Here is a 16756-nt window from a genome sequence, read left to right as displayed (position 1 = left end):
TAGCCAATCAACTATATCCACAGACCAACTGCTTCATGCCCAGGCTGAGATCCATGTGTTACGCCGCTCCCTGATTGGTCGGTACCTTTCACTTCACTGGTCATTGGTCGGCTTTGGTCACCAAGCTGCCTCGGCAGCGAACGCCGCGTCCTGGTTGGTCGAGGAGGCTCGAGCTCCCACCAATCAGGACGCGGCGTCCGCTTGCCGTGGTAGCTTGGTGCAGTCGATGCCATACTTGTCGACCAGTTTATACCACTTTAAGTTGATGTTCAGCTGCTTTCAGTGGTGAAAAAGAAGCTCACATAAATGAGAAATGCCATCAACCGGCTCGATTTTTAAAATGAACTTTAACTTTAGAGCCTCAGAGGAAGTTTTACGGAGGAACACCGCTCGTGCCGCTGGTGCCGACAACTGATTGTTTGTTTTCCACTTGGTGTTTATACCAACAAGCTTTGCTCAAAAACCAAGAACCAGATATATAGATTTGAACAGGCTGAATGCAATCAGACCACCAAAATTTACATTTGTCGAGTTTGAACCTCGAAATGTTGAAGTGAAAGGTACCGACCAATCAGGGAGCGGCGTAACACATGGATCCCAGCCGGGCATGAAGCAGTTGGTCTATGGATATAGTTGATTGTCTATGGTTCGTTGTGACCCAACCGGATGTGACCTGCTCGCCTTTTGTTCTTCTTCTCGGCTCCGCTGGAATAGTCTATCGTGAGCCATGAATGTAAACACTGACAGTGGACCAAAAGGATTTTAAAGGAATACAGAGTTCTTAAAGGTTCTTTTAATAATACTGTAAATAATCTAAGGTAGGTATACAAAGGCTGTTTTTACATTTCACATCTGGACTTTCAACTCATCTCTGCAACATATAACGTCCTGCAAACAAAATTGGTTTGTATTAATGAGTTGTCTTTCCATGTAAAACATAAATGGCAGAACCAAAACAAAATTATTAACTTACGCCTAAAACCGCGAAAAGGCCATTAAAAAACTCTGGACCCTGGCCCTTGAGTTGCTGCCTGTCCGGGTACGCCCTAACGAAGCTCAACTGCCAGCTTGTCTTGCCGTCGTCGTCATCCTTCCTTACGGCATCGTAGCAGAGAAGAGCGGCGTCTTTGGCCTCGAGAAGACAATTGATGCCCTGCAAAACAAATAATATGTACAAGGCAGTCAGAACCTACTGCAGAAAACCAAAAGTCATTGGACGGTGCACACCGATAAAAATTTTGTCGTAACTTGGCAAGACATTAAGGTGAGGTGTGGGTGAAAATTTGTACGAAAATTCATTAAAATGATAAATTCAATTCACTTGTTGTTTTATGTGCAATATTCTTCTATTACTGACACCATGTCCTAAAGGTCTTTGTTATGAACCCCTAAGTAAGTGGTTCATCTAACATGGACTGTTGTATGTATTATGTATGAGCCTTTTCTAGGCACCCAACTCTTACGACAAGTGCAGAAGAAATTTTTTTCTACTCCATCATTAGCCACGCATACAGTTTTGTTTTATACTGACCATACTTCTTGGAGTAGTTCTTTGTGGTCGATGTAACAATGTAACAGAGAGATATTTCAAATAGCTATCCACTTCCTTAAATAGTTTAACTTAAAGTAGTAAAAAACGGAGAAAAAAACTTATTTTTTCCAATTTAAAAATTGTAAAGTTTGCTCCGTCAAAACCAAAAAAAATATTCAAATATCTCTCTGTTCTATCCACTTCCTTAAATAGTTTAACTTAAAGTAGTAAAAAACGGAGAAAAAAACTTATTTTTTCCAATTCAAAAATTGTAAAGTTTGCTCCGTCAAAACCAAAAAAAATATTCAAATATCTCTCTGTTACATTGAAGTATAGGGTTTTAGGTAACCAAAAAAATTTCAGATCATTCCGTCAAAAAACTTTGCGTGGCTGATTTATCTACTAAACGCTTAATTTCATTGAAAAAAGCCTACTGTGGCTTAATGGGGGAGTAGATTTAAACGCCCTCAAGTTTCGACCACCACAGCCAATTGGTACAGAAGTTTCCATTTTCACCCACACCTCACCTTAACAGCAAGATTTGTTTTGGAACGAATAGCTTGTTGCACTTAAGTCGTATTGGATCTAAAGGATAACTTTCCAGGCCTAAAAAGACCTAAAATAGTTCTTAAGGTTTTCAGTGTGCCCAGATTAGACTCATGTTATATAAGGGTGCCCCAAGATGGTTCGCATGTACACCAAATTAGTTGGCTCAATTGCGAGCAGTTCATGAGAAAATCCACATAGAAAAGAAGGTAACTCAACTGCAGCACTCAGATCTACTTGAAGTGTCTCTTAAGTCAACCATAGTTCCCTGCGGAGGGGGAAAACACTTAAAAAAACACTGACTACTCGGTGTTACGCTGTACACTCTAAATGTTCTACAGTGAAGATTCTCCATATTATGGTGAAAATGTTCCATATTATGGTGGTGCAGCTGACTTCGTAACATACCATTGAGAATTCACTGTACCTTATAGAGATTTTGACGAATTTCGTTGGTATTATGGAGAAAATCTCCACCATAATATGTTGGTGCAGCCTTTCACCGTAAGACATTTACTGTGTATTACGGGCATATTGCACGTGTACCACGGCAATCGAATGCCGAAATTTGCCACATTACCGGAAAAACCGGAAGTTAATTTCACAATTGCGTAGTTGACCGAGATGAATATGTGTCAGTATTACGATTACTCGGGAGAAGAAATGCATAAATCAGGCACTTTCATGCCCGAGACACTTACGTAAACCGCGTGATCTCTCTCCCTCGGCACATCAGTGGTGCGTGGCAGGATTTGGAAGCCTGGTCTCGATGCTAAAGCCTCGTACTCCGCCTTCAAGGATTCGAAAGCAGCGTCACGGCTCACGAAGGGCTCGGGGCATTCGGCCATGATTCCCTCTTCTCTCCTCGCAGTCAAGTCGAAGTGTAGAGTGGCGAGAGTAGTGCGTCAAGCCCGTTTATCTGAAAGAAAAAGAAAAAGTGCAAGGTGTTAGTAAATTCATCACGCTACTCCCTGGATTAAAACTCTGGCTTACTCTAGAAACTCAAGAGAGTGCATGGCATGCTCCACCTGCGAGTAAAGTACAAAGCACATTTCGTCCCGGAAAGCACGGAGTATGCCTGGAAGCACGCTCTACGACTACACTACAAAGCCGGTGGTATAAGTTTACTTGCCACAGAATTAGCAAGCCGTTTTGATTGCCAAAAATTGGCAAGCTTGACCCAGAAATACTCAACAGCTTGCGAAAATTTGGCAACCTAATGAATATTCCCGACCGAAACTTGCCAAAATCTGGCGTTCAAAACGGCTTGTCAAATAGGTGGCAAGCAAACTTACCACTTGCTTTGCAGTGGTAACAAGGTTTCATATTAACAAAAAGCACGCTTCCTTGTCGAACACGCGGCAAGATACAGCGTGCCTTGAGGTTTACTCAGATCAGTGGTCATAAGCAGGTCATAAAGCACAGATCACAACGATAGTGCACATACATAGAAATTCATTCAGAAGCTTGACAGAGCTGTCATGACGAACATCATTAAAATGTAACTAAAGCAAATGAAAATGTTCGCAAGCTTGTGCGCACAAACGTCGATACGTTACGAAACAAAGACAGAACGAGTCTGAGAGTGAACGCAGCGGATGGGGTCAGGATCTCATCTCCGCATTCATTTTTCATGGAAACCGTCATTTCTGACTTCACTGCAAAGCCAGTGGTAGGTTTGCTTATCACAAAAATTGGCAGGCCGTTTGGTATTACAGAAGTTGGCTAGCTTGGCCCGGAAATGCTCCCCAGCTAGCCACAGTTTGGTGAGAGTGTGAATATATCAGGAAAAAAGGTTGCCAAATTTAGGCATTCGTAACGGCTAGCCAAGTTTGACGTAAGCAAAATTACCGCTCGCTTTGCAGAATCCCGTAGAAGTACAGTACATCCTTTCGCTTTGCAGAATCCCGTAGAAGTACAGTAGATCCTAAGCACTTACGTACCTGCGGACAGAAAGTTGCCTCACAAGTCAGACAGCGAACGACGAACGACGGCTGCTGCGCTGCTGGAGCCTCTGCGTTGTAGTGGGTAGGAGAAGAGGAACCGGACCTGGAGGACAAGGACGCGACGAAGTCAACGATAGTGCGAGGCGTGAGTGGAACGTATGCAGATGCAGTCAGCTGGCAGCCTACAGCCTGGCTGTCTGTGGCGGCGTACTGGTGGTTTGTTAGCAGTAGCAGACTCGGCCGGGCCGAGTAGAGAGCGCTCCCGAGTCGACACCCGATCGCACCCGAAGTCGCTCGGCTACACCCGAAGTTGACCCGAAGGCACCCGAGGGGGACTTTCCGCTGGGGAGTACACTTGCACGCTTGTTTGTCGGTTAGGGATCCTTCTTCCCGGAAACCCTGCTTACTTGGGTTGATTCCGTGACGCACGGGGTGCAGCGCGAAGACCCCACCACTCTCTTGTAGACGAGCAGCCTGAAGTTAAGAAGAACATGAAGTACGTAGACCGGATACAGTTTAAGAAATAATCTTTTTTCGGGGGTTGTGGCAGGTTGAAGTCATGCCCAACCACACAACTAAACTTTCATACAATCTTGGATTGAGATTATGAACACTCCATATCTTCTTTTTCGCTCTGGGTTTGCTGGAAGTGTCTATCACAATCGGCTTGTCCCCGAAATCAGTTCCAACCGACGTATTGAATCTTTTTACCTACCGTTCCGAACATCTTTGCAATAAGTAAGTAGCTGAGGGGCCGTCCATGAAATACGTAACGCATTTAGAGGACATTTTTGTTACGACAAACCACTGCCTGGCGTACACCTACCTTGTCAATTTTCTCTGCTCAAAGCGTTTTAGGGGAGGCCTGGACCGCAAGCCAAGAGCTGCAGTCTGTACCGGAAACACTTAAATTAATGTTCATCTTTGATCGCGCTAGTGAATTAATGTGCATTAGGACTGGAGTCACTTGAAACTAACCCAATCGTACAACCTTTGGTCACAACATTGGGACCGTTACGCCTCGAAATTAGCTCGTTCCAAATGAGTTTCCGGCCAACATTACGGATCCTGGCCTCCGTTTTGGACCACCTCTGAAATATCCTACGTATTTACAAGTGGGCCGTCGTTGTAAGTGAGTGATGGACTAGCCCCGTAATTCTTCTCAGCTTCTCAAAATTTGACTTTGCCGGTGGCCAAAGCGTCAAAAATTGGCAAGCTAACTAAGGTTTTTAGTCAAGGGTTGCCCAGTTTGAGGCACTCAAACTTGCAGTATGGGGTATTTATACGTTTCCCTGGCCTGGACCAGAAGTCAAGGAACATAAAGAACTCGAACCTCTTCCACACTGCAAATCCGGTGGTAAGTTTCCGTGCCAGAAATTTGGCAAGCAGTTTTGAATGCCAAAAATTGGCAAGCTTGGCCCGGAGATAGCCCCCCACTTGCCATAATTTTGCAAGCCTATGGAGATTTCCGACCAAAGCTTGCCAAATTTTGGCATCCAAAATGGCTTGCCAAATTGATCCAGGAAGCGGAAGAAGGGGATAACTCAATTTTGGCCATTTTTCAGGAGAAACAAAAAACTGTTAGCAGGGAAAACTAAAACAAAACAAATGAATGTTGCAGATGTTAATAATTTCAAAAAGCATAAGTAAAATTTTGGAAAAAAATCAAAAGTGTAAGGTCACTCCGTAGAGGATTTCTGCGACTTATCACTTTCCGTTGAAATGGAAAACAGAGTCAGCTCACCTTATATTTCCAAAACAAAGTGGAATTTGGAGACAAGTCAAGTGGAACAATAGTCTACATAAAGTGTATGTTACTCTGGTGTATTTTTTGGACTTAGCTCTTTTTTCCAAATTGAAATTTAAAATTAAGGGGGGGTTAAGTTGAGTTGATTCTTTTTACACTAGATTCATAAAAACACAAGTTGAGTTATATCCTTTTGCCAATTTGTCAAACGGACTCATGTAGACTAAGGTTGAGTTATCTCCATTTTCCAATGAAATTTAGACTGTAAAAGGGGTTAAGTTGAGTTATACCCTTTTTCCAAGTGGATTTTCTCCTAAACTGCTTGGAATTCAGTCAAATAATTTGGTGTAATGATGGAAACCATTCTAAGGCACAATAATAAAATAAAAACTCAATTTGGGGATAAGTCAAGTTATTCCCTTCTTCCGCTTCCTGGATCAATTTGTTGCAAGCAAACTTACCACTGGCTTCGCAGTGTACGCAGACGCCAACTCAGACGTCTGCGCATGCGCAGAAGTGGTTTTAGATCTTATACTACGTATACTTCTGTTCTTTTGACTTCCGGTCCAGGGATTCGTTAAAACACACTATTGCCACACGTTAAATCTAGTCCTTTCATAGTTCCGCTGAGGACTACCGCACCGCAATGGAAGACCAACGGAGGTCTCGGCGACTGGAAGCTAAGCGCGGCGCCCTGGTGGACGTCCTCCCCGACGAGATCCTGACCCAGGTGTTCAGCAACCTGTCCGACGGCCGCACCCTGCTGGACACACTGCCCTTGGTGTGCAAGCGGTGGTGCCGCGTGGCGCGCGACCCCGCTTCCTGGGCAGGTACGTGCACTCTCACACTCTTCGTTTATAACAACATAGGGTCAGGGCGGGGAAAAACTGGACAGGGGAAGAACTGGACACCCCACATTTTACTTCATTTGCCGTATGTACTGGCCTGACAACTGTCGTGTAATGAACCGCTGATGCTACGGAACAACTTTTGATAGTTGTTTTTCCTGTGCCTACGGTATTTGTAGTAAAATATGGGGTGTCCAGTTCTTCCCCTGTCCAGTTCTTCCCCGCCCTGACCCTAATGACACTGCAAGAATTAACCACAACACACAAATTTCCGGCAAATTTTTTATCAGGTTTTTATTAAGTACAACAATTGTTGTACAAAGTACAATGGATCAGGCATGAAGAGTGCTGCGCAGTCCAGGCCTCGTTGTGGTTTGTACAATTCTCGTTGTTCTTTCCACAATCCCTGTTGCACTTTCCGTGTCCAGTTTTTGTTGTACTCTTATTGTACTATCCACACTTCTTCTTGCAGTGGACGATTGTGCTCATTAATAAGCGCAATAACGTTTTAATTAGTTTTACAAAAATTATTATCAATTTCGTCTTGAGAAATCTTTTAAGTTTCTTGGTTCTAGTGCCTTCATTGTCTTCGTACTTATGAAGCAACGTAGACTTTGAGTGCATGACATTTTGTACCCACACTGCCTTTAAAATTTAGAAACTTTTTGCCATGTCGTTTTAAAATGGCGTACTTGCCTCGAAATTTACCGTAATTTGTTAAAATTCATCGAAATTCCTCCCAACATTCCAAAGTTTTGCCCGAAACTCATCGAATTTCAATTGTAATTCATTCGATCCTTTGAATACACTACAAATACCTATTATATATCAATCCTATTGCACATCGGCAAGTACACACTTTCAAACGCACGCTTCGCGCCGTTTAATTCCATGCTTAGCATAGGCTTTTGTAAGTGTGTACTTGGCAAGCATGCATTTCCTAGTGTGTACTTGGCCAAGCGTGTATTTGTAAGTGCGTACTAGTAGACTGTTAGGTTTGTAGTGTACCGAAGTGGAAAGTGATTTCCCCGTGTCTACAGGTGTGCGGCTGGTGGTGAAGAACGACGTGGCTGACGAGGCCCGCATCTTGCGGCGCGCGCCCGCTGCCAGGTCCCTGGAGATCGAGGCGCGCTGGGCGCGGCGCTGCTTCACCAGGAAGTCCTACGTGCGGAAGCAGTACGCAGCGGGGGGCCGCTACGGCCCCATCAACCGCTGCCGGCTGCGCGCCGCGCTGCGCTTCAGCAACGTGACAGTGCGGGAGAGCGTGACGATCCTGGAGAAGGGCTGGTGGGTCACAGTGGGCCAGAAGACCGGTGGAGGCGGCCGAAACTCCAGACGCGTTTTGAGCTCCAGAGTCACCAATCAGAGCTCGAACCGAACGTGTGACCCCACTAATGGATTCCTCGTTCGGAGGGCAATCCATTGGTGGAATCACACGTTCGATTCGAGTCCCACTAAGCGACGCTGGAGCTCAAAACGCGTCTAGAGTTTTGGCCGCCTCCACTGGTCTTCTGGCCCACTGTGTGGGTGCTTGAGAGGAGTGTACGCTGCCCCACAGTGGGCCAGAAGAACAGTGGTCATTCATTGCTAGGTTGAGGATTTTCGTCGTCAAAAAATTTTGCCTGTTAACGTTTTAAAATCAGGCGTAGATCAACGACCCTGCACCCATTAGGTCTGCAGTCTCGACCATCTACACTGTGAAAATTTGAGTCATCACCTCATGGCAATTTCAAGACTAATTTTCCTTACAAGGATGTCATCAAATTGATGACATTGTTGTCATGCCCATGCAGTAAACATAGGAGCTTCGATGAAAATGTCGTCAATTTGTGATGAGGTTGTCATCATTTGAAAGTGATAAAAATATCAACCACGTTATTGTCATAAGGCGGCGTGCAAGTATCACGTCTCCTAGGCCTCTTTTTGACCCCCCCCCCCCCCCCCGGGTCCGTCATCGATTTAATCTGACCTTCCCATGTATATTTAACATAGACCGTCATCAAAGGCCGTACCCCCTCCCCCTCAAAACTGATGACCTAACAGTTGCACGCCGCCTAAAGTGACAACACATTTTCACAGTGTACTCCTTCCGTGTTTCTGCCAGGTGGGTGGCCAAACTGCCGAAGCTCTGCTGGCCGCAGTCCGCCGCCAAGACGCCCAAGTCGAGCATCGCGCGCTTCCTGGCGCGGCAGCCGCAGCTGCGGGAACTGCGCCTGCTGCTGGCCGCGGAGGCCGAGGGCGCGGCGAGCCTGGCCGCCATCGCGCGGATGCGGCGCCTGCAGACGCTGGAGCTGGTGACGCTGCCCGGCGCGGCGTACGACGGCCAGCTCGCCGCCGGGCTGCCCGAGCTCCGCGAGCTCCACCTCCACGCGCGCTGCCCCCGCGACGCCGAGGACCCGGAGCCGCCGTGCGGCCTCGTCGGCGACCTGGTCCGCGGCGCGCCCAACCTGCGCGTCCTGGACGTGGACATGCCCGTGGCCTCCGACAAGGACGCGTGCGCCGCGCTGCGCGGTCTGGAGCGAGTCACGATCAACGCCTTCCAGGTAGGGCTGCACAGTGGATTTGCCAGAAGACCGGGGGAGGCGGTCGAAATCCCGGACGCGTTTTGAGCCCCAGAGTCGCTAAATGGGACTCAATCCGAACATGTGACCCCACCAATGGATTGCTCTGCGAATGAGGAGTCCATTGGTGGGGTCACACGCTCGGTTCGAGTTCTGTTAACCTCGCCGTTCTTCTGGCCCACTGTGGACAGGACCATGAATCGTGCACTAACTCTCCATTTTTTCAACGATATCGCTCAGTAAATTTTAAAGTTCAATATTGGTTTATCAATACACTCTCGGACTCGTATTGACTTTTTATCTCTTGCCATAAAGGTTTTTGTTCAAACGTAATATGTACTATTTTCTTTTTAGCTATACAATATTTTGCTCATTGTATAATAAACTTAGTCCATTAAACCAGACTTTTTGCCATTTGCAATGTACGTTTCAATTTCTACATGTTCTATTGACAATTTTATCTTCATTATGATCAAAATTGTGCATAGTTAAGAAGAAAATAGTACACTTTACGTTTGCTCAAAAAACGCAATAAGCTACAGAGAAAAAAGTCAATCCGAATCTAAGAGTGTATACTCTACATTCAATATCTACATTGGAAGCTTCTACATAGCAATATGGGAATTTCAATATTGTAATTGTTGTCAATATAGTGAAACGTCGCCCACCTCTTCCTTCCAGGACGCCGGCAGCCGCCCCAGGCCCGTCGGCCAGGACGCCGTCGGCGCCGTGCGCCGCGCCTTCGAGCTCGCCCTGCAGATGAAGACCCCCGCGCTGCGCTACGCCGCCGTGTCGCTCTGCCGAGGGGAGCACGGCAGGTTCTCGTTCCTGTCCCAGTCCGAGTTCGTCGCCGTGCGCGACGAGTTCGCCCTCCAGATGCCGGACGTGGTGGTGGAACTGCTCGTCGACGGCCCTTCCTGCGCTGAGTGTGGCTACAGCAAAGCCTGTCCCGGGCTGGGCTGGAATGGCGAAGCCAACTCGGATGATGACGATGACAGTGATGCTTACTACTAGGACTGCGACCGGTAGCTGTGCACAGTGTACTTGAAGGCCGGGGGAGGTGGTCAAAATCCCGGACGCGTTTTGAGCTCCGCGGTCGCTAAATGGGACTCGGACCGAACGTGCGACCCCACCAATGGATTCCTCGTTTGGAGAGCAATCCATTGGTGGGGTCACACGCTCGATTCGAGTCCCCTTTAGCGACTCTAGAGCTCAAAACGCTTCTAGAGTTCTGGCCGCCTTCGCCGGTGCTACTCTGGCGCACTGTGCTGCGTCCGGTTCAGGTCCACTACCCGTGAATCCGCGAGGAAACTGTCGTCGAAGTTTGGACAATGTATGTTCTTAAAATACCTTTCAAGTGTTTATATCAGCTGAGTGTTATTCTTGAGTGAAAGTTTTGAACATTTTCTGGTATACTTAAGCAGACGTTATCTGTACTGTTGCTCTGACATCTACCATCACAAGACCCTTCTAGGTTTTGTTTCCCGGCTGGGCTAGTTGTTCTCACTAGATTGATTTTTAGTTTTAAATTTTGTGTTTGGTGTATAACTTTAGTTCATTCGTTTTGTGATAAGATACTTGAGTTGCGAGATCTTCTTCTCTGTCAAAGTTGTCGTCACCTCTGTTGAAACATGTTGTTGCACTGATGAGTGATTCTTTCAATAATTCAGTGCATTTCATTTTAGTTTTGGTACTCTTCAATGAAATAATTTCACTAAAATCACGTCAGCTTTCTGTTTTAGAGTAGTTATTGTGTTTCTGGTTTCGTACCGCAGACCTCAATGCAGACACTCTGCACTCTGAAAACCTTCCATGTCTTTTCATGAAAATGTCCAGTTTTAAAAGGTGTTTTGACATACGTATTGCAAGAAAAATTTCCCTCAGAGGAAATTTTCCACTAATTTTCCAATTAAAGTCTTCCGGCGTGCTTTGAGACTGACATGCTGAGGTAGACCGTGAGGAAGACTTTATGCAAATATAAATCTGGAAAATTTTATCTCTATAAGCATATAAACGTGAAACGAAGCACAACCCACTCTTGTAGGCCGCCCGGATGTCGGTTGCGGTTGCACAGCAGCATCCACTCTCATCGACGCCCCCCCCTCCAATTTCTCCCCCTTCTCCCTCCTCGTCCAGCGCCAGTGCTAGTGCAGTCCTTCCTGCCTTGAGTCACTCCACTCCTCGACGATTCCTGTTGCGTGTGCGTGCCGTCGAGACAGTGAGGTTATAAATCACAGGAGTTTCTCGAAGGTAAAGTGCCATGCCAAGAATGAATGCTCCCTTGCATTGGATCAACTAGTGCTGCCTCGAGCAAGGTCGTTGTCATTGTGTTTGGCTTGCGGATACTCGAGATGGCTGCCGGGGAACCGTCTCAGAAGGCACGAAGGACCAGCGGCTCCAGCTCGAGGTGAGTGGGTTCGTTTCGCAGGGCCCTTGGTTCGTGCTTCCATCTCTAATTTTCCGGAGCAAGCGCAAGGCCACATCACTGAAGTTTGCTATGCAACGATATGATAGTATATTTTTGTTATTTGCTTGGTTAGGGGGCACCTTGCCATTTGTTTGAGGTTTGTTTTTATTCACGAAACTAGTCATACTCGACTAGGTATCTCGTTTTCTACATCAATCATCATACATCAGTCTAGAGCCAAACTTTTTTTTAACTGGTCAACAACCATGCCATAACTTACATGTCAAGTGGTGTGGATGAAACTACTAAAGGCTTTCAAAACTTCGTCATTTTGTTTAAGCACTATTTCATGCCAATTTGTTCAAATTTATCAGCCCATTCAGACACAGGGCTTTTATTCCTTCATTTAGTCACTGTGTTCAAAATCTTGCACAAGGAATTTAGACGTTCAAGTCTGAAATTTGTTTTGGAGCTCCTGTGGACTTTATACTAATAAGTAATTGAAAATTATTTCCTTTTCCATTTATTTGAAAAAATTAATCGAATTTTAATTTCATTTTTGAACTAAAAGGCCAGTTTATCAAATTTCTGTTTTAATGAGAACGAAACTTGTCGTTTCTAATGTCTCCGTGTTACTTTTTGCCCTATACGTGTAAGTATGGCAACCAAAAATTGTGGACAAAACAAATCAAACTTTTGTGCGCAGTTAGGTTATGGAGTGAAAATTATTAAATGTTGAGGGAGAGTAAGCGATTGCTGTTGAATGCCCCTCATGGAGGAAGCTTGAGAAATTCTTTTCAGTAACATTAAACCAATGAGTTTTGTAACAACTCTATTTCCAACCTAACTACGAACTCTGGTTTAAACCTCACTTCAAAGAAATATTTTTAAGGAGCCAATATTTTAGAAATTACTTATTGTTTGTACCCATTTATGTGAAGTGGTAAAACATGTGCTTACCTTTACTGACACCTTTTCTCTCTGCCAGTAAGTTGAAACACAAGTCAGAACCAGACTAACTATTACAGCGCTAGCCAAAAGAATAATCTTTAACGCTAAGTTTTCGAACTTGTAGGGAACTGTTGGGGTTGTTCGGAAAGATATCCAATATTCACTCGAGGGCTGATAGCCCTTCGTATGTTCAAAGCTTAAGCCGGTTTCATAACCTAACCCTAGATTTTGGTCCAACTTTGATTGAGATTACTCCTTATGTTGCCTGGTCCTAAGCAACATTCTGGCTGCAGGTGGACAGAGCTATGACAAACGTTATGTAATAAGTGGACGATTCCAAAACGCAATTAATAATTCCATCCACTCTTAGAAAATGGTAGTACAGAAACAATCTGATGAATGAAAATTTAGTCAGTCCGAAATATAGGATGTCATCATGAACTAGCGCAAAACAAGTCTTGAACCTAGAGAGCGACTATTTGTAGTAGAGGAACATAGTACTTGTTATCACCATTAACAATTAATTTGTGTGCAAACATCTTTCGCCATTATCCGTTCAATTAAAATAAACGATGAACAATATTGTAATCATCATCTATATTGTTCTTCTTAGTCAAAAGGAGGTTACTTTTATTAGCATTAGAACCATGAAAAATAATGCTAGCAACAAAACTACTGAATCAATATATGTTGGAGACATTACAAAATCTGGTTTGACTTACCATACGTCGTTGACTAACAACGTCTGATGGTGATCAACGACTTGTTTTTGAGGCTGGAATGTTAATTTGTTATTACAAGTTTGTCGTTGCAGTATACAACTTTGGTTTAAGAAGCTTGTTGTTTCAAAACAAATCTTGTCGCTACATAAATCAGTAATAAATAAGTTTGCTAAGTTACGACAATATTTTGATCAGTGTGGTGGACGCTTGATTGCAGGGGTCCATGGTGGGAGTGTGAAGCGTGCTACAAGGCGGTCAGGGCCGGCGGCATGGGCATGGAGGAGTTCTGCGTGGGGCACGCAGTCTCCATCCTGGGATCCGAGCCGGGCCGCGCTGCGATGCGGGCGCATCTCAAGGTGGCCCAGACGCTGCTGAGGAAAGCGAAGGACAACGTCAGGCGACTGGAGGCAGCAATCCAAGAGGTGAGGCAGCAAACAGTGATACATTCAGTATTCGAACAATTTTGTATGTGGTCTTTCACAGGATGCAGCACACTTCTAGCTTTTCGTCAAAATGTCCACTCAGTATTGCACAAATTCGTGCAAAATCTCGTTTAAAAATGTACAAAAAGAACGCATGCTTAAAATAAAATGAGACCACGTACAAAAATTGTACAAAGGAATTAAGTGCATGGTGGTGGGTGGTCAGTCATATACACCTAGAAAAATTGATCCATGATGCGGAAGAGATCATTTTTCAGGAGAAACTAAAATCTGTTTGCAGATAAAACTAAAACTAAACAAACGCAAGATGCAAACGAATATTTTTCAAACAAAAATATATAGTAGCTGTGAATATTTTTGAAAGTTAAAAGTCACTCAGCATACGGTCTCTAAGATTACAAGTCTTTACGTTAGAGTGGACTACGGAACCATGTTCACTAAGTTCCCCCAAACAAGGTGGAATTTGGGGGCAATTCAAAGGGAGTTTAAGTCTGCAAAGAGTCTCAATTGGTCTGGTGCATTTTTGGAGTCACATCTTATTTTCCAATTAGTGTTCGAAAATCAGGGATCCCTAAACTTACCTCAAAAGGGCCTCAAATCTTTATTGTAAGAATTTAACTTCAGAGTCGCTAAGTGGAACTCTAACCGATCGTGTGACCCCACCAATGGATTGCTCTCCGAACGAGAAACCCATTGGCGGGCTCACACGTTCGGTTCGTGTCCTGTTAAGCGACTCTGGAGCTGAAAACGCGTTAGGAGTTTTAGCCGCTCCGCGGTGTGTGAAGTATGGTTTTTGACTTAGTGGCCTTGTGTGTTTGCAGGACGACGGGTGCAACTTCAGAACGGTGCCCACACTGCTGCTAACCCAGTGCGGATTCGACGACGGTGGCGGGGGCCCGCACAGCATCTCGGCGGGCACCGTGCCGGTGGCCCTGGCGCTACGGGAGCCTCTCCCCACGGGGAGTCACGAGACGCTTTGCAGGGTACACTATGAAATAAATCGGGAATACGTAGTTACTGCTAGTAGAACCCAGAGCGAAGATAAAGAAGACTACACTGCAAATCCGGTGGTAAGTTTGCTTGCCACAAATTTGGCAAGCCGTTTTGAGTGCCAAAATTTGACAAGTTTGGCCCAGAAATACCTCCCAGCTTGCCAAAATTTTGCAAGCTTATGAAGATTTCCGACCAAAGTATACCAAATTTTGGCATTCTCAAAACGGCTTGCCAAATTTGTGGCAAGTAAACTTACCACTGGATTTGCAGTGTAACAGCACAAGCCGGAAACAGATGCCAAATAATTATTCATTGATGATGAGTGTTAATTCATGAAAGATAAATTTAATCATAAACACACTCTCAGTCCCGGAAGACATCACATTGAAACGAACATGACAAAACGTAACGTTCCTTTGGGCATTGTGTCACAATTGCTTGAATGTGAATAAGCCAATTTATGGCTGAGACACATCTAAACGAATGTGATACAATGCCCAAAGGAACGTGACAGTTTTTACATTCGTTTGAACGGATGTCACGTTCCTGGAATGAGAGTGCATGGTTTAAATCTGCCAAAAGCTATGAGAAAAGTTGATTTTCGGTACTGTTTCCGGTGTTTGTTCTTCTTGTTCTTCACTTCAGGCCCCGGTAACTTTATGCTTGACTCAAGCATAGAGTTAAGCTTCAGTTCTACCAGTGCATGATTCCCAAGTCAGGGTCGAAGTGTTGTAATCTCACCGCATTGCACTTTTGCACTCAGACGCTGGTGGGCAAACCCCTCGCCCTCACATTCTGCAAGGACCGGAGGTTTCTCTGTGACGTCGAGCTGCCTGCAGACATCGTGGACCGCCTCGCCCCAGTCCCCGAGGGTCGCAAGGAGATGCGGCCCGGCGCCGTTTTGTACAAGACGGGCCCCAAGGAGCTCTACTTCTTCCTGCGCAGGTCAGTGCTTTCCCGGCATGTCGTCACTGCGACACTGTGGGCCAGAAGACCGGTGGAGGCGGCCAAAACTCTAGACGCGTTTTGTGCTCCAGAGTCGCTGAATGGGACGCAAACCGAACCACAGTGGGCCAGAAATCAGCGGAGGCGGTCAAAATTCTAGACGCGTTTTGAGCTCCAGAGTCGCTAAATGGGACTCGAACCGACCATGTGACCCCACCAATGGATTGCTCTCCGGACGAGGAATCTATTGGTAGGATCACACGTTCGGTTCGAGTCCTGTTTCGCGACTCGGGAGCTCAAAACGCGTCTAGAATTTTGGCCGCCTCCGCCGGTTTCTGGCCCACTGTGCGAACGTGTGACCCAACCAATGGATTTCCCTCCGAACGGGGAATCCATTGGTGGGGTCACACGTTTGGTTTGAGCTCTGCGTAGCAACTCTGGAGCTCAAAACGCGTCTAGAGTTTCGGCTGCTTCCACCGGTCCTCTGGACCGCTGTGTACGGTCGTCGGTTAATTCACTTGCTATGTTCGTGTTTAAAATTCGCAGGTCTGCGAGTGAGAAGGAGCGTGCGGGTTGCAAGCTGTTCGGCTATATACACAAGGAGGGTCTCGACGTGCTGAGCTGGAAGCACACTGGTGATTGCTTCCTTTATCGGAAAGGATGCCACGTGGAACTTCGGTTCCTCAAAGTCAAGTTCCTGGACGGCGACACTGCCGACAGTGGAGATGAAGATTTTCATTCGGATAGTTCTGCAGAGTCTTTGCAATAAACAATTGTGAATGGTTACTTTGATATCTCAACATTTGCTAGAAATTAAAAATATATCTTAGAATTCACGTCGGTGATTTTCGTGCAGCGGCGGCCGGCTGGTCATCGTGGTGGTTCTGTGATAGTGGACGGCAAATGAAAGGATAGCGTGATTTTTCGCAGGGTCGTAAGGCCCTAACGTTCATATCGAGCCCCCAGCATATTCATTTTTATTAAGACCATAACAGCTTTCAGTACACTGTTAGAAATGGTTGTACAGGAAAGCGCAAGTGAGTGAACATTTAGTCATTAGTAAATATTGAATGTCATCATGAACCAAAGCGAAACATATGTCGCTGAACCTAGGAA

At 45.5% G+C, this 16756-nt stretch overlaps 3 protein-coding genes across 14 annotated transcripts; 2 read left to right on the top strand and 1 right to left on the bottom strand.

Moving 5' to 3' along the window:
• Window positions 1–778: 778 nt before the first annotated feature.
• On the bottom strand, window positions 779–6431 carry LOC117648339. Of its 10 annotated transcripts, XM_034390822.1 has the most exons (7): window positions 5002–5119; window positions 4850–4914; window positions 4431–4497; window positions 4021–4126; window positions 2779–2996; window positions 974–1153; window positions 779–888 (listed from the first exon to the last, which is right to left on the bottom strand). In XM_034390822.1, exons 5-7 carry the CDS (start codon window positions 2923–2925, stop codon window positions 847–849), a joined length of 369 nt encoding a protein of 122 aa, XP_034246713.1. In that variant the 5' UTR covers window positions 2926–2996; window positions 4021–4126; window positions 4431–4497; window positions 4850–4914; window positions 5002–5119; the 3' UTR covers window positions 779–846. The 10 variants fall into 10 exon arrangements, with proteins under 10 accessions (XP_034246713.1, XP_034246717.1, XP_034246715.1 ...); XM_034390826.1 differs by lacking the exon at window positions 4431–4497; XM_034390824.1 differs by lacking the exons at window positions 4850–4914; window positions 5002–5119 and adding an exon at window positions 4613–4628.
• LOC117648506 lies at window positions 4263–10193 on the top strand. Its single transcript, XM_034391012.1, has 5 exons — window positions 4263–4519; window positions 6392–6600; window positions 7659–7905; window positions 8723–8932; window positions 9833–10193. The coding sequence occupies exons 1-5, from the start codon at window positions 4515–4517 to the stop codon at window positions 10191–10193; spliced, it is 1032 nt and encodes a 343-aa protein (XP_034246903.1). The 5' UTR covers window positions 4263–4514.
• On the top strand, window positions 9056–16749 carry LOC117648257. Of its 3 annotated transcripts, XM_034390674.1 has the most exons (7): window positions 9056–9161; window positions 9861–10242; window positions 10391–11586; window positions 13477–13681; window positions 14524–14685; window positions 15459–15640; window positions 16187–16747. In XM_034390674.1, exons 3-7 carry the CDS (start codon window positions 11453–11455, stop codon window positions 16407–16409), a joined length of 906 nt encoding a protein of 301 aa, XP_034246565.1. In that variant the 5' UTR covers window positions 9056–9161; window positions 9861–10242; window positions 10391–11452; the 3' UTR covers window positions 16410–16747. The 3 variants fall into 3 exon arrangements, with proteins under 3 accessions (XP_034246565.1, XP_034246564.1, XP_034246566.1); XM_034390673.1 differs by lacking the exons at window positions 9056–9161; window positions 9861–10242 and having other exon boundaries at window positions 10324–11586; XM_034390675.1 differs by lacking the exons at window positions 9056–9161; window positions 9861–10242; window positions 10391–11586 and adding an exon at window positions 11603–11743 and having other exon boundaries at window positions 16187–16749.
• The last annotated feature ends 7 nt before the right edge of the window (window positions 16750–16756 follow it).

This window comes from Thrips palmi, unplaced genomic scaffold (genome assembly GCF_012932325.1).
Source record: "Thrips palmi isolate BJ-2018 unplaced genomic scaffold, TpBJ-2018v1 HiC_scaffold_3, whole genome shotgun sequence".
Taxonomy (NCBI): Eukaryota; Metazoa; Arthropoda; class Insecta; order Thysanoptera; family Thripidae; genus Thrips; species Thrips palmi.
This window is presented reverse-complemented; position numbering and strand designations above follow the sequence as displayed.

Bases quoted from the DNA above. Each gene is read 5' to 3' on its own strand.
- LOC117648339 (XM_034390829.1), bottom strand. From the start codon at position 2,925: ATGGCCGAATGCCCCGAGCCCTTCGTGAGCCGTGACGCTGCTTTCGAA. The intron at 1,154-2,778 runs GTAAGTGTCTCG...TTTGTTTTGCAG, and splicing joins AGAGAGATCACGCGGTTTAC to GGCATCAATTGTCTTCTCGA. The intron at 889-973 runs GTAAGTTAATAA...TTTTGTTTGCAG, and splicing joins GCCTTTTCGCGGTTTTAGGC to GACGTTATATGTTGCAGAGA.
- LOC117648506 (XM_034391012.1), top strand. The intron at 6,601-7,658 runs GTACGTGCACTC...CCGTGTCTACAG, and splicing joins CGACCCCGCTTCCTGGGCAG to GTGTGCGGCTGGTGGTGAAG. The intron at 7,906-8,722 runs GTGGGTCACAGT...TGTTTCTGCCAG, and splicing joins ACGATCCTGGAGAAGGGCTG to GTGGGTGGCCAAACTGCCGA.
- LOC117648257 (XM_034390674.1), top strand. From the start codon at position 11,453: ATGCTCCCTTGCATTGGATCAACTAGTGCTGCCTCGAGCAAGGTCGTT. The intron at 13,682-14,523 runs GTGAGGCAGCAA...GTGTGTTTGCAG, and splicing joins TGGAGGCAGCAATCCAAGAG to GACGACGGGTGCAACTTCAG. The intron at 14,686-15,458 runs GTACACTATGAA...TTTTGCACTCAG, and splicing joins GTCACGAGACGCTTTGCAGG to ACGCTGGTGGGCAAACCCCT.